Consider the following 23,276-nt stretch of genomic DNA (forward strand, 5'->3'; position numbering starts at 1 on the left):
CGATCTGCTTAAGGGTTTTTACCCGCTATGTTTTTTTAACGCCGCGATATCACTGCGTTTTTTTTCAATGGGACTTTCTAATGTTAAAATCGCAAGTTTGTGCTTTTGGGATGTAATTTTAACATTAGAAAAACCTTTGTGCTTCTGCGATGCGATTTTAACCATTGGAAAAAAATGCAGCGGATTTTGCAGCGTTAAAAAAAAAAACACCAAAAAACGCTAGTGGGTAAAAGACGTTAGGAAGCAAAATGAATACATAATCTACAATATATTCTTTTAGTTGAGCTGGTAATATTGATTCAGGATTACCGTGGAATTTTATATGATTACCGCAGGAACAGTCTTCAAGATCAGCTAGCCATCCTGCTTCATCTAACTCATCTTGGACATCCACCAATGAGTTATGAGCATGGGTAAATTTCTCCATTTTTGATTCTAGGTAGGCTGTTCTGTTTCCTATATCTTGCATCTCTTTTGTAAGGGTACTACCGTAGTAGTTTGGAAATCTTTTTGAATGGATTGCTAAGCTCCTCCAGAAGAGATCGCATTGTTTGTTCAGTAATAAAGTTCTTTTGAGATATTGCAGAAGGGACTTTAGACTTATTGGTAAATGAAAAGTTTGGAATAGAGTGTTCCTGAGAGGTCTCAAATGGGGTGCCCCTGTCAGATGATACAATCAGGAGATTGCTGGTGTTAGGCACAAGGAGGAAATCTTTCAGCTTTTCATGTTCGTGTTTGGTAGTGATTGTTTAAGCAGTTTGTTCTGCAATTGATTTAGGGGGAGTTGCATTACTTTGAGTAGATTCCATTGCGGGGTGAAAAGTGGTTAGTTTCATAGGTTCAGATTTGTTAGAATTGCCCTTTGGCACGGTTGGATGCATAGAATGAGAAGAGTAGATCAAGCCAAAAATGCACTTTACAGAGCTGGATGGATGCAGTGACTGGTTGAGAAGTGTAGGTGGCGCTTTCTATATGGTGGGCAGAGCTTTATATCCACACTAATATCATGTCATGTTGATAGCGCACAGGTCTCCCCAGTCTGAGCACTTTGTATTACAATTGCATATTCAGCACCAGTTTTGGCTGGTATGCCTTTCTCAAGCTCATAACTCTTGAGCTTGAGAAAGGCATACCAGCCGAAACGCGTTGCTCAGTGTTTCAATAAAAGTTTTGATGTTTACGGACATCTAGAAGATTGATTCTTATCAGTCTGATCCACACGAGCGTGGAAGACTTTTTTCTTATTGTATAACCCCTCTCCAGAGAGGCACGCTCCAGTCCATCTTATGTAGTGAAAACAAAGACTGTCCTTTTGTCCAAGCTCTCTATTTAGTTATTAAGCACCCAACCCGAATGTCCAACATAATCCCTGTGTTTCTTTATGCGGGGTGTTAGAAATACCTATTGACCTCTTCTCAAAGCAGCTTAAGGGATTCAGTGTCACAAGCATGGGCGTAAATATAGGGCAGCAGGGGGTGCGGTTGCACCTGGGCCCAGGAGCCCTAAAAGGCCCATATAGTCTCTCTTCCCCATATTGCAAACCAATACTATCAATGAAGCTTTGTAGTTGGTGCCCCAGTTCTAGGTTTTGCACTGGGGCCCAGCAGCTTCAAGTTACGCCTCAGGTCACAAGTGAGCTCTTAGCCTCAGCGCTGGATATAAATCTTATGGAGACTGGTGCAGGGAGACAAGCGCCCCTCCACTCTCCATAAGCAGCCTGCAGTTGGCGCTGTGTTGTGAATGGAGCTTCTAACAACAGCTCCTGGTAAGCTCTCTTTGTAGCCCCATGCAGGGGGTTAGGATAACCTCTCACCTCCTCTCCAGAGAGGCCACGTCCGGTCCATGCTGAGGATACTGCCTTCTGTGGCTTCTTCTTCCTCCTTAGGCTCCACTTAGAAAGCGATCTTCGGCACTTAATTCATCACCTCTGCCCTCCTAATCCACATCAGAGCCGCTCCCCAGGTGCTGCTTGCATTTTATATACAGGCTTTTGCCCGATATTTTGCTCTGTGCTGCTTTTTTATTAGTTAGAATGCTCCTTTTACTCAGCGAGACATCGCTTCTTCTCCAGAATTGTTATGTTTCCAGTAGACTTCTTACTGTTTCCAAAAATTCACCAGGCTTCAATAAAATTGGCAACATGGTCAGACCATGCCCCAATCTATCTACCCCTCAAATTATCCCAAAGCATGAAAATCCCTAGAATATGGAGAAATAATACCTATTTAAAGGGGTTCTGTCACTAAAAAAGAAAAATGCTATTCTTATCTATTCCTCCCCCATCAGTCTACTTACCAGATCTTCACCTCTCCCATGTTCTCCTGGCTCCTGCAGTTCGGGGGCTCACTTCAGCTCCAGCTGCCTGATTCTTCTCCTTCCTGTGAGGTTACGTACATTAGGTTGGCAGTCTGCCATTGTACGTTATGTCACAGCTCACAGGCCAGCAGGGGGACTGCCTATCTTCTTCAGAGATTGCTCATGTGAGCTGTCTCTGAAATAGATTACAATTCCTTCCTAGGCAGTGAAGCTACAGCACAGGGATGTAACCTTCACTGACCCAGCAGGAAGGAGTTTGTGATAACCAGCCTTCATAACAAGCTGGGCCCAGCGTGCAGTGAGCTGACCTGGGGCACTGGAGAAGCTCAACCAGGAGAAGATGTGATAAGGAGACAGACAGGGGAGGAATAAGTAAGTTTAGATAATTTTTCTTTTAATGACAAAACCCCTTTAATGAAAATCCCCAAATATCAAGAAACTATATGCAAAGTAATTGAAGAGTATTTCCATTTCAATGAATCCCCAGAGATAAACCCATTTGTCCTTTGGAACACCCACAAAACAGTGATAAGGGGGACCATGATCCAGCTAGGGTCACAGCACAAAAAGGAAAGAAACTAAATATTAAAAGACATGATAACACCACAAAAAATAAATTCAGCAAGCTGATGGTGATAGGGTTAAACAAAAAAGAATCAAAGAAAAAATACCTAATCTGATAAACTAAATCACAAAATTAACAACTCTGTGGTCATAGCTGATTAGCCCATTAGTAGAAACTGTGAGTTTCTGACAAATTTTGAGTGATCATCTTTGCATGTAAAAGGACCTTTAGTCTAAAAGATCTTTAAATAAGAAATGGCGGAGGTGGAAGGGAGTTTCAAGAAAGCTCACATCCTCAACTGGGAGAGAGATCTAAGAGCCTTATATTCTGTGGAGAAGTGTTCCCGTGCGTTTACATGGGCCCACAGGTCTACACTATGTGTAAGCCTAATAGAAGTCCACTTCAAGGTAACTACCAGAGGGTATTATTCACCCTTCAAGATTGTCTCCAACACTCGTTGGTAGTATTTGGGAAGAGAGAAGCTATGTGGGGGATCAAAATGCCCTACTGCATATATTTTGGAGCTGTGGGAAACTGCGTTCCCGGTGGCAGGAGGTCTTTAAATTAATAAACTAAATGGTAGGAGTGGAGATCTCTCCTTGCCGTGAGCTAGCCATTCTTATTGGTATAGAGAAGAATCCCCACGGAGTTTAGAAGGATGGTTACCCACATCCTGCTGACAGTCAAACTCCTAATAGCTAGAGGTCGGAAACTAGGAGACCCCCTTCCCCCCATTCAAATATTATCGGACACAATCTCGTTGCATAGATCATACAAAAAAGTTAGTAATAAAAATTACCTAGCTGCTCATGAAGACTCATGGAGAGGATGGAATGCCCTTTTTCTACAATAGACCTAAAATTGCCAGGGGGGCAAATCTCTAAACAAATTGAATAGGGAAAAATTCAAATATCAAACTAAACCCACAACAGAGCAGAATAAGCTAAACTGTTACAAGTAAAATGTAACATGTAAAACACTGTGCCCCTTCGGCTGTCATCTTGCCTATTGGCTCCGCTTGGGAGCTGAAGACAAACAATAGAATTCCACTGACATCTATGCGCCCGTTTGTAACTCCCGAGCAAAGATGACAGCCGAAGGGGCACAGTACTCAGCCGAGCGCTGCAGCCCCTTCATTCCAACAACCAGAGGGGGTCTGAGATAATGTAAGGACAGACTAGATGGACCTTGTGCTCCTTTTGCTGTTAGTCTTGTATGTTTCTATATAGATCACAAACTAATAGCAAAAGTCCAAGTCTCCAGGCCGAACTCAGTCCATGTGATCCTGCTGGTTCCTAGCTGCCCTTTCCTCCTCATTACGAGGAGCCTACTTACCATTCTCATTGCTCCTACAACATTACTATTAGCTCATTGGTTCCCACCATACAGAACTGACCATATTGGTGGCTGATCTTCACATTCTCTGCTGTCCAGTTCTTTTGTTCTCCTTCACTTGGAAGGTCTGGAAGCCGTTATACAGGACACTGGATTGTCCCCATTACACCCTTTAATCCTTCCCAATCCAATCTTGGATTCAGGGTTTGCTAGGGGGCTTTCACTTTCTGCCATCATACAACTAAAGCCAGTACTGCAGTATGTGAAGCAGTGGAGCGGCCGGCAATATACAGTACGAGTACCCTGTCGGACATCTACTGACATCAGAGCTGCACAGGCTTCAATCAGGATGTTTAGCTGGTTAAATAATGCAATAAGGATAGGGCATAACACTGCAATATTGCTCTACGACATTGTAAACTAAGGGAGGTGAATCTGGCCCCAATGCGGCTTACAAGCTTATGTGACCGGACAAATGTAAGAAATCTAGTAGGTTTGGATTTCTTGGGATCATCGTTCATGGAAACCTTTATTGCCCTTTTTCACTTTTATTAATTTACATGGTCACAAAGCTATAATGTAAGATTTGGTCATTTTGACCTGTTTCAGATCCAAAGTCGCTGTGTAACCCGAGCCATAAGAATGGAGAAATACAGAAAAGTTTACCTCTCTGGTCAGCAGGTAGATGATCTCTAAGGTGAAGCTTAATATCCTCTTGGTAATCTCATTGCTGGTCTTCTCCATCCTCGGTGGGTCATTCATGAGGACCATTTTGGATGAGGACATGAGAGAACTGGAGGGTTCTAGTACTGCCGGCCCTTTATGAGAGAAGGAGAGACTCTAAATCATCCGTGGACATCATCATGTGTGATATACAGAACCCCCTTCTAGAGCATTCAGAGAAACGGGGTCTTCAGAGCCGTCAGCGCATTACAGGGGGATTACCAGTTCGATGCTTGGAACAACCTTCCAGCCGATCTTGTGGGAAAATCATCAATAAATCAATTTCTGCCACCTGGTATAAGCAGAGATCTATCCTGTGGCCCGTCACACAGCGGGAAGATGGCGCGAGGTTTGTGCATTGTGAGATGGATAAATGTAAACCACATTTTTTTGAATGGGGTCATATACATGAGTGATGATTTCCAGCAAATCGTAGCATGTCCGTTTTTTGTGTGTTCCCTCGGAAAGCCTCGCCTACTGATTTTAACGGGGCAGGAAAACCCAACATGTGATGTGCAGTTTCCCATTGAAAACACTTTGCGATCCTCCAAAGGGGCTAAAAGCAACACAAACACCTAACATCCGCGGTGACATCGCACGTTGGTGATTGTGATATATGCTTCCGAGTTTCACACCCTGATATCGCACTCGCCATGTGAAAATATCCTGAGGAGAAAACAACCCCCTGACAAGCCCTCGGTACAGCTGCCGGAAAGCGTCTGCGCACCGCGAGCCCTCGGTACAGCTGCCGGAAGGCGTCCGCGCTCAGCGAGCCCTCGGTACAGCTGCCGGAAGGCGTCCGCGCTCCGCGAGCCCTCGGTACAGCTGCCGGAAGGCGTCCGCGCTCCGCGAGCCCTCGGTACAGCTGCCGGAAGGCGTCCGCGCTCCGCGAACCCTCGGTACAGCTGCCGGAAGGCGTCCGCGCACCGCGAGCCCTCGGTACACCTAGAGGAAGGCGTCCGCGCACCGCGAGCCCTCGGTACACCTAGAGGAAGGCGTCCGCGCACCGCGAGCCCTCGGTACACCTAGAGGAAGGCGTCCGCGCACCGCGAGCCCTCGGTACACCTAGAGGAAGGCGTCCGCGCACCGCGAGCCCTCGGTACACCTAGAGGAAGGCGTCCGCGCACCGCGAGCCCTCGGTACACCTAGAGGAAGGCGTCCGCGCACCGCGAGCCCTGGGTACACCTAGAGGAAGGCGTCCGCGCACCGCGAGCCCTCGGTACACCTAGAGGAAGGCGTCCGCGCACCGCGAGCCCTCGGTACACCTAGAGGAAGGCGTCCGCGCACCGCGAGCCCTCGGTACACCTAGAGGAAGGCGTCCGCGCACCGCGAGCCCTCGGTACACCTGCAGGAAGGCGTCCGCGCACCGCGAGCCGTCGGTACACCTGCAGGAAGGCGTCCGCGCGCCGCGAGCCCTCGGTATACCTGCAGGAAGGCGTCTGCACATCACAAGCCCTTATTATACCTGCAGGAAGGCGTCTGCAGACCACAAGCCCTTATTATACCTGCAGGAAGGGGTCTGCACACCACAAGCCCTTATTATACCTGCAGGAAGGGGTCTACTCACCACAAGACCTTATTATACCTGCAGGAAGGGGTCTGCGCACCCCAAGCCCTTATTATACCCTTTAGAAAGGTGTCTGCGCCCCACAAGCCCTTATTATACCTGTAGGAAGGTGTCTGCGCACCACAAGCCCTTATTATACATGCAGGAAGGTGTCTGCACACCACAAGACCTTATTATACCTGCAGGAAGGTGTCTGCGCACCACAAGCCCTTATTATACCTGCAGGAAGGTGTCTGCGCACCACAAGCCCTATTATACCTGCGGGAAGGTGTCTGCGCACCACAAGCCCTTATTATACCTGCGGGAAGGTGTCTGCACACCACAAGCCCTTATTATACCTGTAGGAAGGTGTCTGCGCACCACAAGCCCTTATTATACCTGTCGGAAGGTGTCTGCGCACCACAAGCCCTTATTATACCTGTAGGAAGGTGTCTTCCACCACAAGCCCTTATTACACCTGCAGGAAGGGGTCTGCGCACCACAAGCCCTTATTACACCTGCTGGAAGGTGTCTGCACACCACAAGACCTTATTATACCTGCAGGAAGGTGTCTGCGCACCACAAGCCCTATTATACCTGCGGGAAGGTGTCGGCGCACCACAAGCCCTTATTATACCTGCAGGAAGGTGTCTGCGCACCACAAGCCCTTATTATACCTGCAGGAAGGTGTCTGCGCACCACAAGTCCTCATTATACCTGCAGGAAGGTGTCTGCACACCACAAGCCCTCATTATACTTGCAGGAAGGTGTCTGCGCACCACAAGCTTTGATTATACCTGCAGGAAGGTGTCTGCGCACCACAAGCCCTATTATACCAGTAGGGAAGTGTCCGCGCACCACTAGCCCTTATTATACCTGCAGGAAGGTGTCTGCGCACCACAAGACCTTATTATACCTGCAGGAAGGTGTCTGCGCACCACAAGACCTTATTATACCTGCAGGAAGGTGTCTACTCACCACAAGACCTTATTATACCTGTAGAAAGGTGTCTACTCACCACAAGACCTTATTATACCTGTAGAAAGGTGTCTGCGCCCCACAAGCCCTTATTATACCTGTAGGAAGGTGTCTGCGCACCACAAGCCCTTATTATACCTGTAGGAAGGTGTCTGCGCACCACAAGCCCTTATTATACCTGTAGGAAGGTGTCTGCGCACCACAAGCCCTTATTATACCTGTAGGAAGGTGTCTGCGCACCACAAGCCCTTATTATACCTGTGGGAAGGTGTCTGCGCACCACAAACCACACACACACAGAACCACACACACACAGAACCACACACACACAGAACCACACACACACAGAACCACACACACACAGAACCACACACACACACACACAGAACCACACACACACAGAACCACACACACACAGAACCACACACACACAGAACCACACACACACACACAGAACCACACACACACACAGAACCACACACACACACACACAACCACACACACACACACACACAGAACCACACACACACACACAGAACCACACACACACACACACACAGAACCACACACACACACACACACAGAACCACACACACACAGAACCACACACACACAGAACCACACACACACAGAACCACACACACACACACACACACACACACACACACAGAACCACACACACACACACACACAGAACCACACACACACACACACAGAACCACACACACACACACACAGAACCACACACACAGAACCACACACACACACACACAGAACCACACACACACACACACACACACACACACACACAGAACCACACACACACACACACAGAACCACACACACACACACACAGAACCACACACACACACACACAGAACCACACACACACACACACAGAACCACACACACACACACACACACAACCCCACACACACACAACCACACACACAACCCCACACACACACACACACAACCACACACACACACACACAACCACACACACACCTGCAAATATGCGCAAAATAAGCACGTATGAGCAGATGCACGCAATGAAAATTTTAGCAGATGCAGCATCTTACCTCGACGAGTTATGTCAGCTTGTGTGCAAGCGAAGCGAAATTCTTCTCAAAACGCGTCCAAACGTCAGGATCATCTCCACACGCAAGTTTGCAAAAAAGCTCACAAATCTCTGGTGGCCGCGTCTCCACACGTAGCGCACAAATCTGCCAAAAAAGACAGGTTTCGTCAGGTGGCGTCGCGCAAATCTCAGGTGACGTACTCACCACACGTAGCACACAGCGCATCAATCTCAGGTAGGTACTCAGCACACAGCGCATCAATCTCAGGTAGGTACTCAGCACACAGCGCATCAATCTCAGGTAGGTACTCAGCACACAGCGCATCAATCTCAGGTAGGTACTCAGCACACAGCGCATTAATCCCAGGTAGGTACTCACCACACAGCGCATTAATCTCAGATAGGTACTCACCACACAGCGCATTAATCTCAGATAGGTACTCACCACACAGCGCATTAATCTCAGGTAGGTACTCAGCACACAGCGCATCAATCTCAGGTAGGTACTCAGCACACAGCGCATCAATCTCAGGTAGGTACTCAGCACACAGCGCATCAATCTCAGGTAGGTACTCAGCACACAGCGCATTAATCCCAGGTAGGTACTCACCACACAGCGCATTAATCTCAGATAGGTACTCACCACACAGCGCATTAATCTCAGATAGGTACTCACCACACAGCGCATTAATCTCAGATAGGTACTCAGCACACAGCGCATTAATCTCAGGTAGGTACTCAGCACACAGCGCATTAATCTCAGGTAGGTACTCAGCACACAGCGCATTAATCTCAGGTAGGTACTCAGCACACAGCGCATTAATCTCAGGTAGGTACTCAGCACACAGCGCATTAATCTCAGGTAGGTACTCAGCACACAGCGCATTAATCTCAGGTAGGTACTCAGCACACAGCGCATTAATCTCAGGTAGGTACTCAGCACACAGCGCATTAATCTCAGGTAGGTACTCAGCACACAGCGCATTAATCTCAGGTAGGTACTCAGCACACAGCGCATTAATCTCAGGTAGGTACTCAGCACACAGCGCATTAATCTCAGGTAGGTACTCAGCACACAGCGCATTAATCTCAGGTAGGTACTCAGCACACAGCGCATTAATCTCAGGTAGGTACTCAGCACACAGCGCATTAATCTCAGGTAGGTACTCAGCACACAGCGCATTAATCTCAGGTAGGTACTCAGCACACAGCGCATTAATCTCAGGTAGGTACTCAGCACACAGCGCATTAATCTCAGGTAGGTACTCAGCACACAGCGCATTAATCTCAGGTAGGTACTCAGCACACAGCGCATTAATCTCAGGTAGGTACTCAGCACACAGCGCATTAATCTCAGGTAGGTACTCAGCACACAGCGCATTAATCTCAGGTAGGTACTCAGCACACAGCGCATTAATCTCAGGTAGGTACTCAGCACACAGCGCATTAATCTCAGGTAGGTACTCAGCACACAGCGCATTAATCTCAGGTAGGTACTCAGCACACAGCGCATTAATCTCAGGTAGGTACTCAGCACACAGCGCATTAATCTCAGGTAGGTACTCAGCACACAGCGCATTAATCTCAGGTAGGTACTCAGCACACAGCGCATTAATCTCAGGTAGGTACTCAGCACACAGCGCATTAATCTCAGGTAGGTACTCAGCACACAGCGCATTAATCTCAGGTAGGTACTCAGCACACAGCGCATTAATCTCAGGTAGGTACTCAGCACACAGCGCATTAATCTCAGGTAGGTACTCAGCACACAGCGCATTAATCTCAGGTAGGTACTCAGCACACAGCGCATTAATCTCAGGTAGGTACTCAGCACACAGCGCATTGATCTCAGGTAGGTACTCAGCACACAGCGCATTGATCTCAGGTAGGTACTCAGCACACAGCGCATTGATCTCAGGTAGGTACTCAGCACACAGCGCATTGATCTCAGGTAGGTACTCAGCACACAGCGCATTGATCTCAGGTAGGTACTCAGCACACAGCGCATTGATCTCAGGTAGGTACTCAGCACACAGCGCATTGATCTCAGGTAGGTACTCAGCACACAGCGCATTGATCTCAGGTAGGTACTCAGCACACAGCGCATTGATCTCAGGTAGGTACTCAGCACACAGCGCATTGATCTCAGGTAGGTACTCAGCACACAGCGCATTGATCTCAGGTAGGTACTCAGCACACAGCGCATTGATCTCAGGTAGGTACTCAGCACACAGCGCATTGATCTCAGGTAGGTACTCAGCACACAGCGCATTGATCTCAGGTAGGTACTCACCACACAGCGCATTGATCTCAGGTAGGTACTCACCACACAGCGCATTGATCTCAGGTAGGTACTCACCACACAGCGCATTGATCTCAGGTAGGTACTCACCACACAGCGCATTAATCTCAGGTAGGTACTCACCACACAGCGCATTGATCTCAGGTAGGTACTCACCACACATAGCAGCACAGCGCATTAATCTCAGGTAGGTACTCACCACACACAGCGCATTAATCTCAGGTAGGTACTCACCACACGTAGCGCACAGCGCATTAATCTCAGGTAGGTACTCACCACACGCAGCGCACAGCGCATTAATCTCAGGTAGGTACTCACCACACGTAGCACACAGCGCATTAATCTCAGGTAGGTACTCACCACACGCAGCGCACAGCGCATTAATCTCAGGTAGGTACTCACCACACGCAGCGCAAAGCACATTAATCTCAGGTAGGTACTCACCACACATAGCAGCACAGCGCATTAATCTCAGGTAGGTACTCACCACACATAGCAGCACAGCGCATTAATCTCAGGTAGGTACTCACCACACGCAGCGCACAGCGCATTAATCTCAGGTAGGTACTCACCACACGTAGCAGACAGCGCATTAATCTCAGGTAGGTACTCACCACACATAGCAGCACAGCGCATTAATCTCAGGTAGGTACTCACCACACATAGCAGCACAGCGCATTAATCTCAGGTAGGTACTCACCACACAGCGCATTAATCTCAGGTAGGTACTCACCACACAGCGCATTAATCTCAGGTAGGTACTCAGCACACAGCGCATTAATCTCAGGTAGGTACTCACCACACAGCGCATTAATCTTCCTCTCCCACGTTGTAAGCAGTATAAAAGGCTCCAACCATCAGCTTCCTCTGTAGATGCCAGGACTCGGAATTCGCGGGCAAATTCAAGTATCGGTGACGTCACCGGTCACGTGAGGCGCGGGCACAGCTCTCATCGTGCACGGCAGCTGAACTGTACTGCTCGTGCACAATGGGAAGTCACATGGTGCCGATTCCAGCCACCTCATTGGCTGGAATCGGCAGCAGGAATAACTGAAGCGTAAACTACTAATATGCTTGGGGAGGGGAAGTAGTGTCTGAAGGACCTGTGATGATGTCACTATATAAGGGGCGGAGCTCAGTATTGAGGAGAAGTAGTGGATGAAGGACCTGTGATGATGTCAGCATCATGTGATCAGTATATAAGGAGGCGGAGCTCACCAGTGAGGAGGAGAAGTGGTGGATGAAGGTCTTGTGAGGACGGTGATGTGACGGGACTTTACATATAGCGGCTATTGGTCTTCGCTGCTGATGTCCGTACGGTCTGCTGGTTTGGGATCTGGGGCAGTTGCAGTCTTCTTGCCTCCTAATGCACACTTTGCACTGCTCTCTGATTGGGCAGCACTAATCACGTCAGTAGTACTGGCCAATCACAGAGCAGGTATAGTGCATTGGTAGTCTAGCACTACTAATGCACTATGGGGATTATGTAGTCTGAAGATTGCTTTGGTCATCTTTAGAGATGAGCGAGCGTACTCGGATAAGCACTACTCGCTCGAGTAATTTGCTTTATCCGAGTATCGCTGTGCTCGGGTCTAAAGATTCGGGCGCCGGCACGGAGCGGGGAGCAGGGGAGAGCGGGCGGGAGAGAGAGATCTCCCCTCCGTTCCTCCCCGCTCTCCCCTGCAGCTCCCCGCTCCGTGCCGGCACCCGAATCTTCAGGGACGAGCACAGCGATACTCGGATAAAGCAAATTACTCGAGCGAGTAGTGCTTATCCGAGTACGCTCGCTCATCTCTAGTCATCTTGGATGGCTGAAAGCGAGACCCAGAACCAGCGGATTACAGGGACATCGGCACAGAAGACCAGCAGCAGGAAGTATAACTGCGTCCTTCGGGCCCAGGACAAGGCTTTGTCCCGAAACCAGAGGGTTGATTTAACTTTTTTTGAATAGTCCCCCGAAGTAGATTAATAACTAAATTTATTTGGTTCAAAATGCTGCTATTTAACAACTTGTTTGAACTCTGAGGTCTATGATTGTCCGCAGCAGCCTGAGATGCCCTGTAAACAGGCAGATGACAATCTATAAACACAGACGCAAGAATGGAGCTGTGGGTGCGGGGAGCCAGGAGATGGGAATATAGTCCCTATTAGCCATGGGCAGATGGATTAAAGGGGTTGTCCCGAGGCAGCAAGTGGGTCTATACACTTCTGTATGGCCATATTAATGCACTTTGTAATGTACATTGTGCATTAATTATGAGCCATACAGAAGTTATAAGAAGGTTTTCACTTACCTGCTCCGCTGCTGGCGTCCTCGTTCCCATGGAGCCGACTAATTTTCGCCGTCTAATGGCCAAATTAGCCGCGCTTGCGCAGTCCGGGTCTTCTGCTTTCTTCAATGGGGCCGCTCGTGCAGGATGCCGGCTCCGTGTAGCTCTGCCCCGTCACGTGCCGATTCCAGCCAATCAGCCAATCAGGAGGCTGGAATCGGCAGTGGACCGCACAGAAGCCCTGCGGTCCACCGAGAGAGAAGATCCCGGCGGCCATCTTCAGCAGGTAAGTATAGAAGTCACCGGAGCGCGGGGATTCAGGTAAGCACTGAGCGTTTTTTTTTTTAAGTCCCTGCATCGGGGTTGTCTCGCGCTGAAGGGGGGGGGGGGGGGGGGTTGAAAAAAAAAAAAACGTTTCGGCGCGGGACAACCCCTTTAAAGAAAAAAGCTTGGATAGCCATTTTCAGCAATAACATATAAGGGGTTAGCTCTGACAGTGCTCCCTGTGCACATACAGCTAGAGATGAGCGAGCACGCTCGGATAAGTCAGTTACTGCATTCTTGTCCGAGCGTGCTCGGGGGGGCGCCGGGGTTGAGCGGGGGTAGCGAGAGAGATCTTACTCACTCTCCCCCCACTAAGCCTACTCGGACGAGAATGCAGTTACTTGAGAAGAGCGATGCTCGCTTGAGTAACTGCCATATCCGAGCGTGCTCGCTCATCTTTAGTCAAGACCTACCTTTTCATGCGCCGTATAAAATCGGCCACCGTTTTCAGTAGCCAATGTTTTATTTTTCCACACGATTATTTTACACGCCTAAAAATCGCTCATCTGAATTAATACATTGGAATCCTACACTTCAGACAGTTGTGATTTTTAGACATGGCTGCATTAGCTGCATATATACGCTTTTGTGAATAAGGCCTACGGCTGCGTTCTACATGTAACAGGTACCGGCGTGTGGCTGAGTCTCCGCCCAGTTGTGACCGCCAGGGAAATCGTGATCTTGCTGATAAGTTTTTTTGAGAGCATGCGGCTATCGGCTACCTCAGCTGGGCGGAGCCTCACCCGGGACCCGTTTCAAGGGGACGCATCAAATCCTGTCTGAGCGCACTTTTTCAGAATCCCATAAATTATGATAAAAATATGCCACAAAACTTCACAAAAACCACCTTACGTAATCTTACCAGAAGGCTGGAGTCGCACGCAAAGTTCTTTTCCGTTTCTTTTTCAGTTTGTTACAAAACCCGAGAAAATTAATGCAGCAACCATCAGGTGTGAAAGTAGCCTGACGTCAGCGACCACGTGCTGTATATGTGTATATATCCTCTGGATATGTCTATAGCTGAAAACAAAGAGAACAGCACCACACCAGTAACCATGACAATAGCTGTAAGACCTGCGATGATGTCACCACCATGTGATAAACATGTATGTGTATGACACCCATACTATTACCTCAGGCGGGCTGTGCCGCACCTTCTAAGTGTAAGGGCTCATGCCCACGGGCGTATGCATAAGATGTTACAAAATTTTCTTACACTACTTTTGAGTGCATGTATATAAAATTTACACATTGAACACAACATGTATGATAAAAATATCCCAAACATGATTTTCTGCTGAAGGGATTTTTCTAGGACTTAACGATTGATGAACTAGGATAAGGCCTCTTCGTGCGTTGCGAGGTGCACAAATCTCACACGAATATTTATCCCATTCTTTTGAATGGGGTCATATACGTGAGCAATTCTTTTTCACCGCATTGCGATAAAAAAAAAAAATCCCAACATGTCTTTAGGCGTTCCCTCGAAACACATCGCCCATTGTTTTCAATGGAAGAGGAAAATGCATGACACGGCATGCGATGTGCACGTGAGTTTGATGCAAGGTTCCCACTGAAAGCCGTGCCGGAGGATTGCAACCTCACCGAAGTGATGGGAGCCATTTTTGTTAGAAAAATGACTAGAATCCACTGGTACATCGCATAAGCGCAAGATCAGGACGAGTTTCATGGACAGATATCGCGCTCGGCGGTGTAGAGGTAGCCTAAGTCATCAATAGTGGATTGAAGAGGTTCCACTTCTCGGGATACCTATTGATCAGCTGTTTGAAGTGGCATTGGTGCTTGAGTTGGTGCCAAAGCCACGTTAGTCATCGTATAGGAGCTCAATCCTATTTCCTTGAATTCCACATTAAGGAATGACCAGCGAGGGGCGCTCTCTTACTCTTCTCTACACTTTTATTCAATTATTTTATGCTTTTGATTCAACATGAAGATTCTGCGATCCAGGCCACCAGCAGAGCACATGACTGCTGCATTGTACTCCAACTTCACAGCTTCCTAAAAGCCCAGTACAGGACGGCAATAGTAGCACCACCGTCAAGTTAGCAGTACAGAGACCAGTGGAAGTGTGAGGCCATGCACACAAGATGTCCGGGTTCAGGATGTCCTCCACAGCCCACCAGTAGAGAAGACAGATTATCTGATTATCCAACAAACACAAGCAACTTCAACTGATTCATTGTCCAGCATCCAGAGACAGGGGGCACCATCATTACGGGACCCTGCGTCTGTTGAAACCGTTTCCAGGCCCTCGGCTTAAGGAAATTTGGTCTCTCAGTGCCCATTACATGTATTACCTTTGACATCCACCCACCATTGCCTCTGTTTGCAGTGGTATCATGGATGATGAAACTGAACTGCTATGGAGTGGAATCAGGTTGTCCTCAGCAGACCCCATGGCTTTTGTCTACACCAGGGTTCTCCAACTCCAGTCCTCAGGGACTTCCAACAGGTCATGTTTTCAGGATTTCCTCAGTGTTGCACAGATGATGTAATTATTGTCAGTGCCTCAGACATTGCCACAGGTGTTTTTACCATAGGAGATCCTGAAAACACGACCTGTTGGTGGTCCCTGAGGACTGGAGTTGGGGACCCCTGGTCTACAGGGTTGGCTGTTACAGCCCTGTAGATTAAACCCCATACACTCAGGATATGAAAACAAGTACTAGTGGTCACTAAGGGGTTAACTTGTTTATTTGCCCTTTGCCTTCACTTCAGAAGTACATTTGAGACATTAAACTGTGTAAATATCAATAAAAACTAGAAAAATTGCAGTGTTCTAAAACGGTTGACCAGTAGTGTATTTTATGTGTCACCAGAAGAACCTGATTCCGACTTGAAATCACGCTGCTGGAAATGTAATGGCTTGGTTCTGCTGCACCATCCCAAAGGGTAATTCAGGGCATGGGGCATATGCTGAGGAGCTGAGGGCATATGTCACGGTGGCACATACCAGACTCCTCCCCAGAGGGACACACTCAGCCTCAGCCAGAGTAGTGCTGGGCCTCTTCTGGACACCCCTAGGAGAGGGATGGCCAATATACATGCCATAGAACTTTAATGTCACATGACACCACTGTTCCTTTGCTCACCACAATGAGCCTCAGCGATAATAAAGAGAGTCCACACACAATTTAGTCTTTAAGTACCCCAGTCCCTGGGAACGGTCAGGGCCTGGTAAAACTTTACTGGAAACTTTTACACCTGTACAATATGAAAACAGTCCTACAGTACCTATGTGTATGGTACCGGTCCTGGAAGGGTAAACTTTCTCAGAGAGTATACTCAGGATGCTATCGGCCCTACAGTCCTCATTATCTGTATGGTACCGCTCCTGGAAAGAGAAGGGGCAAACTCTCCACAGACAATCACTTTTTAAGGAACCTCTGCGCGGTGGTCTTGACTTTCTTCACTGCTCAAGCTCTCTCTCTCTCCTTACTCTCCAATAGTTCCTGGTATCAGAAACTTCAGGAAACCTTTCCTTTTCTTCCATTCTTTACCACATGAGGGTTGAAAGTACTCCCATGTGGCTGGCACTCTCAGGAACCCAGAAGAACGAGCACCCCTTGCTGCTTTCATACACTCATATTTATAGTCTCTAGCATACTACATGACAGGACATAAATTGATACATTTGCAGACATCTTCCAGCCTCGTGCAGACATTAACCTCTCACTTGCTGCAGCTGTGCAATACACATAACAAGAAACAAGACATTTTGCACAGTGCCTCCACACAAAAGACATGACATGTATGACATTTATGGAGGGGCCAGGAATACCAAGTAGGTGTTCTGGGCCACTACCCTGCTTTACATACTCAGTGGCGGTGTATGCAATCCATGATGAGCGAGAAATAAAAGCTCTCAAATAAGAGACTAGTTTTTTTGCCAAAGGGGCAGTACCAGGTGTTTAAGCAACAAAATAGAATCACTTATCCATGATATTTTTTTGTATATGGTTTCATACTGTTTTTATGAATGTCCACAGACCCTCAGAATCAACATTGTAGGATAATAGGCTAAACTGGATGGTAGTATGTATTTTTTCAGGCCTACAAATTAAGTTTCTATGTGTACCACGTCCAATCAGGACGCCCTGGTAAGTAATAAACAAAACAGACACCAGGGAAGCAAGGTCCCTATAAACCAACGTGAGACACATTGATATGCAATGGGCGTTTTACTAGACGTCCTGACGCGTCACGTTACATGTGACTGGAACCCCTGTAAACCACCCGGTGGAATGCGTCTGCAACAAGCTATGGCGCGATCACAGACATCATGCTAAAGCGCCGAGGTCAAGATCACTATATAAGTGTGTTTGTATGCATATGTTAGGCTTGAAAAAGTGGTACATGAACCCCAAAACGCGTTGCCATGTACTGCACCTGTTTTATATCTTTCTGTTATTATGTCTGAATACAGAAATAAGATGCATCATTGGCGAACTTGAAGTAGGGGGGGGGGGGGGGGGGGGAAAGAGATGGTTGGTCCAAGATCCCCCCCCCCCCAGTGAAGTAAGTGTAAACTTCTTCTGAATTTTACACTCTGCAATAGGTGTACTGTAGCGCAAAGGAACCTTTTTACTTTTTCCTATTTTCCACAAAACAGACACCAGGAAAACGTTGTCCTTATAAACCCTTTATCCAGGTAAGGGACCTGCCTACACGTAGATAATTCGGCCTAGCAAGAGTGAACCTGACCACGTTCCGAAGCCACTAGCAGACCCTACGTGGGAGAGGAGATAACCAGTTACCCGTCAGACGGCGACTAAATTAAACAGCTATGAGCCAAGCACAAGGCTAGGTTATATACTCCCAAATTACCCACAGGTGAAACCAAGCACTAAAACACACTCCCACTAGATCAGAAGAGTAAGGGCTCCTCTACTCGTGCAGATCACACTCCACATGCAGGATTTTTGCAGTGGATTTCGACCCGGTGCCAGGACAGTCACCCAAGCTGGCCTGTCTGGCATCTTTTCTCTGTGCTCCGGCTAATTGATCCAGGCTAATTCAACACACACACACACACACACACACACAATTACTGGGTGATTAATGTCTAAAACAACCTGATGTGCTAAAAATATTTTTTTTAGCATTTGCCATATTCCAAACTAGAATCTGATTTCCTTGTATAACGTTTTTCATGTATGTAACTTCAAAATGACTTTTCCACTCTGTGACATCTTTGATGATCCCTATGTGGGGTACTGGTACTAAAACATTTCCCACATTTTGAACATGGAAATCGCTTCTTTCCTTTGCGACTTTTCTCATGTGTTACAAGAGCCAATTTATTTGTAAAACACTTCTAACATCCTGAACATGACTACAGCTTTTCTCTTGTGTGAATTCTTTGATGTGAAACAAGATTAATTTTTTTTGTAAAACATTTGCCACATTCTGAACATAAATATGGTTTTTCTCCTGTGTGAGTTCTCTGATGTTTAACAAGGTTCGAATTACAAATAAAAGATTTCTCACATCCTGAACATGGATAAGGCTTCTCTCCTGTGTGAATTCTCTGATGTGAAACAAGACTTGATTTTTTTGTAAAACATTTCCCACATTCTGGACAAAGAAACGGCTTTTCCCCTGTGTGAATTTGCTGATGTTGAGCAAGTCTTGATTTACAAATAAAAGATTTCCCACATCCTGAACATAAATAAGGCTTCTCTCCTGTGTGAATTCTCTGATGTAAAACAAGACTTGTTTTTTCTGTAAAGCATTTGCCACATTCTGAACATGAATAAGGCCTCTCTCCTGTGTGAATTCTTTGATGTGAAACAAGATTTGATTTGCTTGTAAAACATTTCCCACATTCTAAACAAGGAAATGGCTTTTCTCCTGAGTGAATTCTCTGATGTGAAACAAGACTTGATTTCTTTGTAAAAGATTTCCCACATTTTGAACATGAATATGTTTTTTTTTCAGTGTGAATTCTCTGATGTTTAATAAGCTTTGATTTCTGATTAAACTGTATCCCACATGCTGAACATGGAAATTTCTCTCCTGTATGAACTTTTAGATGTTTAGAAAGACCTGCTTTTACGATAAAACATTTCCCACATTCTGAGCATGAAAATGGCCTTTCTCCTGTGTGAATTCTCCGATGTGAATGAATTGTTCTTTGTTCTGAATGAATTATTAGATGATCTATGACTTTGGCTGCAGTTATAAATGAATTGTCACATTCTGAGCCTGGACCCTGCTTCTGCCCTGTGTGACTTCTCTCATCTAGAATACAATTAGATTGATCTGTAAGACATATCCCACTTTCTGAACAGGAGTATGGCTTCTCATTTCTACTGTGATGTCCTGGCTGTAAGTGAAGGGTAAGGAGGTTTTCTCTTGTAGGGTACTGCACTATATCTTCATCTTCTACTTTAGTATTGGGCGATAACATGAAGTTATCCTCAGAGTTCGCACTGGAAATATCTGTTAAGATAAAAAATGTATTTTGTGATTTGAAAATAAATTATTAAAGTAAACAAACTTATAATATTCCCGATAGGCAGGAAACACACTATTAGTTTTTGATGCAATTTGAGTTGGTTTTTTTTTTGCAGTCAAAGCCAGAAGTGGTTCCAGCAGGAAGTGATATAGGCTCCTTCTTTAGGTTTCCTATTTTTTATTTATATATGTATAAATCCATTCCACAGAGGGAGTTGTCAGATAATCTGTAACTGAGAATCTAGCTCAGGCAAACTCATAGGCTCTGGAAGTTGGTGTCTCAGATGGTCCCATACATGTTATATTGGGAATAAACATGGTGACCGGGCAAACTCAGAAATGTGGCAATGTTGTGGAGGCATTTCTGTGACCCCCTTGTGTGTGCGGCCAATCATTATCCTGCTGGAAAATGCCTCTTAGAAGCCACTATGAGAGGAACACATGTGGCTGCAGGATGCCCTGAACATATCGCTGAGCTGTCATTGTTATTCGCACCACTACTAGGGGTGACCGACTGTCATATGTGATGGCCCCCAGACCATCACACCAACAGTGATGACAGTGCGCCTCTCCACAGCAAAGGCAGGATAGAGGCACTTGCCCTAAGGGTCTCCAGACATGAAGACAGCTGTCGTGAGTGTGCAGACTAAACCTCGCTTCATAGTTGAAGACAACTTGGTTCCACTCTGTAACAGTCCAGTTTCATTGTTCATGGCACCACTCCAAAGAGAAGCAATCATGGGTGGCTATAAAAAGCAGTACACATAATGTTCTTCAGCCAAGCTCCTGGAAATGGTTCAGATCGACACAGGGGCCTGTAACGATGGCGCCACCGGTCTCTGGCTAGTGGACAACGAAACAATTGGAGAGGCTTATGCTGGGTAAATAATCAGACAATACTCTCAGCTGGTCGTCTGTTGATGGCCTCATGTTTCTACTGGACCCACCACCCTATAACAGCCTGGACAGAACGGCCCAGCTGGTGGACAATTTGTTGATACAATCATCCAGCTTTTTGTATTCCAATAATGCGCCCCCCTCTCAAACACTGTTAGCTGGGAAAAATGTCTTTGATTGCATCATAAAGGCTTGTCTAGTGGTCAACAAGCTCTAAACAAGCAGAAAAAGAGGTCCACCACACACAAGCAGCCTCTGAGAATCCTTTTATAGGCCAGGAATGGAACTATTTTTAGGGCCTCAGGTGGCGACACCGTTCCTCTAATCCTTTGTACGCCTGTCTGAAATGTAACTAAATGCCGAGTTTTGCAGCAAAATTACAACTCCTATGCGATTGATTGTTTTTGACAATGAGGGTAGTATCTTATCCATTGTATTTGTGTTTGTATAATTAACCTTTTACACCAGGTATTCCTGCCAATAGGTGTTAATCCCCTATATTCTTAATCATGCACTTCAGTAATACAAACACCATTCATCTAATCATGCCAGGAGTATAATAATTTGCATATCTCCCTGATATGTAACCGCATGCCTAGTTTTACCTTGATTTTTTTTCTTTTCTTTTATAGACACAAACATGATTCCAGCCTTCTAAAACTTTATTTGAGGATTATTTCAGACATCATTTTAGTGAAATTTTTCATCCCCTTTTAAAGTGGACCTACTACTCAATGCTTTACAATTTTATTTTAAAAATCAATACCCATCCCCAAAAGAGTTTTTTAAATGACGGATCAGTTTCTATCAGCTCTTCTACATTACCACCACTATCTCTGCTGTAATTAGTCCAATAGGTGACACAGTTCAACTGAAGAGCCAACATCCACAAACAGAGCCTTACAGTGAAAATCCTCCTCGTCTCCTGACCATTACCCAAGTCATCCTGCTAGAGTGTAAGAGAGCCGTCCATTTGTGACTTAAACTAATAGGGGTCCGTTTCATAATTAAACAGCTTTTCACATCACGTTTTTAATCTATTATTTTGATATATGTTAAATGTACATGAAAAACGTATATTTTTTTTACTGTAAAGTCTCTCTTTTAATGTTTTGGAGTCTTAGTTCTTTGGCATTTGAGAAATGCTTTATGTTTCCATACATTTCCTATAGACTATAATGTAAAACAAAAATGTGTATGTTAAGCATACATTTCTTTGTGGGACATAAACACTTATACTATAAGGGAGGCAAAAAGCCAGCCAAAGTATGCACTGATCTTCAATGATATCTGACCAACTCTAGCCTATGGGAATGTCAAGAAATGCGTTTGAAATACTTTCTTTTATTAACACGTATATGTATGATGAATGGCTAAAACGTGATGTGAATCCCCCTAACTTCACACTATTAGATGCCTGAACCTTTAAGCCTATTTTTTCTGATTAAAAATGCATCCAATAATCTGAAAAATACAGAGTAAGTGTGTTTATATTATAGCATAATGTATTTTGTATGTCTCTTGTTACCTTGTGAGATAAAAGGCTGGTGGTTCTCCATCATGAGGTCCTCGTACAGATCCTTGTGTTCTTCTAAATACTCCCACTCCTCCATGGAGAAATAGACAGCGACATCCTGACACCTAATAGGAACCTGACAACACAATGATCCTGTCATTACCCAGACTCCTCTAGTGCTGTTACTGTATAATTTCCCAGCATTCCCAGCAATGTCACCTCTCCAGTCAGCAGCTCAGTGATCTTGTTGGTAAGTTCTAGGATCTTCTGCTCATGTATCAGTAAGTGAGGAGGAGCCTCTGTGATGGGGCTCTGGCTCCGGCTCCATCCTTCAGACTCATCAAGATGGCTGTTGGGAGTCGTACCATCACCCAATGTCTTCTTCACTATTGTGTAATCCTGTGTATGGAGAGAGACACATAGGGAACTGAACCCGGTATTCTTCCATCAATAAAAAGCAGAAGATTGTGATCCCAGTGTATAGAGCAACATGTTTTAAATCAGTTGACTTCTCTATCTGGCATCGTGAGAGGACATGCTGCTGGAGAGCTTTGATCTGGTTCCAGCACTCTGCAGCTTTCTAAAAGCCTCTGCAGTCCTCCCCACACCAAGGCGCTCAAAAAGAGGGGCTTTGCAGCCCGATTGGATGCTGCAAAGGTTTCCGGCCTAGCGCCGCAGGCTAAATGTTTGGGCATGCCTACACAGTTGATCGCAACAATAGACGGGAGCTCATTGAGCTGAGAACTTGCCCTGCAGAGGCTCAGCAAAGGCCACCAATGTGGGAGAACAGTGTCAGGGAAGGAGTGAACTGGATGGAGCTGGCAGACACCTGTAAGTTAGCTCCGTGACCAGCACCTCACATCGACGTAAAAATTGATTGATCCACACCGCACCGAAGAATCCACAGTGCCATACTAGAAGGGGTCATGACAGGGAAGTGGCA

At 46.2% G+C, this 23,276-nt stretch overlaps 2 protein-coding genes across 2 annotated transcripts in view; both read right to left on the reverse strand.

Annotated features, from left to right (window-relative positions):
- The window catches only part of LOC136608658 (oocyte zinc finger protein XlCOF29-like), a 354,481-nt gene that overhangs the window by 197,926 nt on the left and 133,279 nt on the right, over positions 1-23,276 (reverse strand). The window lies entirely within an intron of this gene.
- LOC136615939 (oocyte zinc finger protein XlCOF22-like) lies at positions 17,973-22,430 on the reverse strand. Its single transcript, XM_066594192.1, has 2 exons — positions 22,346-22,430; positions 17,973-19,905 (listed from the first exon to the last, which is right to left on the reverse strand). The coding sequence occupies exons 1-2, from the start codon at positions 22,428-22,430 to the stop codon at positions 18,797-18,799; spliced, it is 1,194 nt and encodes a 397-aa protein (XP_066450289.1). The 3' UTR covers positions 17,973-18,796.

Source organism: Eleutherodactylus coqui, chromosome 1 (genome assembly GCF_035609145.1).
Source record: "Eleutherodactylus coqui strain aEleCoq1 chromosome 1, aEleCoq1.hap1, whole genome shotgun sequence".
NCBI classification, from domain to species: Eukaryota; Metazoa; Chordata; class Amphibia; order Anura; family Eleutherodactylidae; genus Eleutherodactylus; species Eleutherodactylus coqui.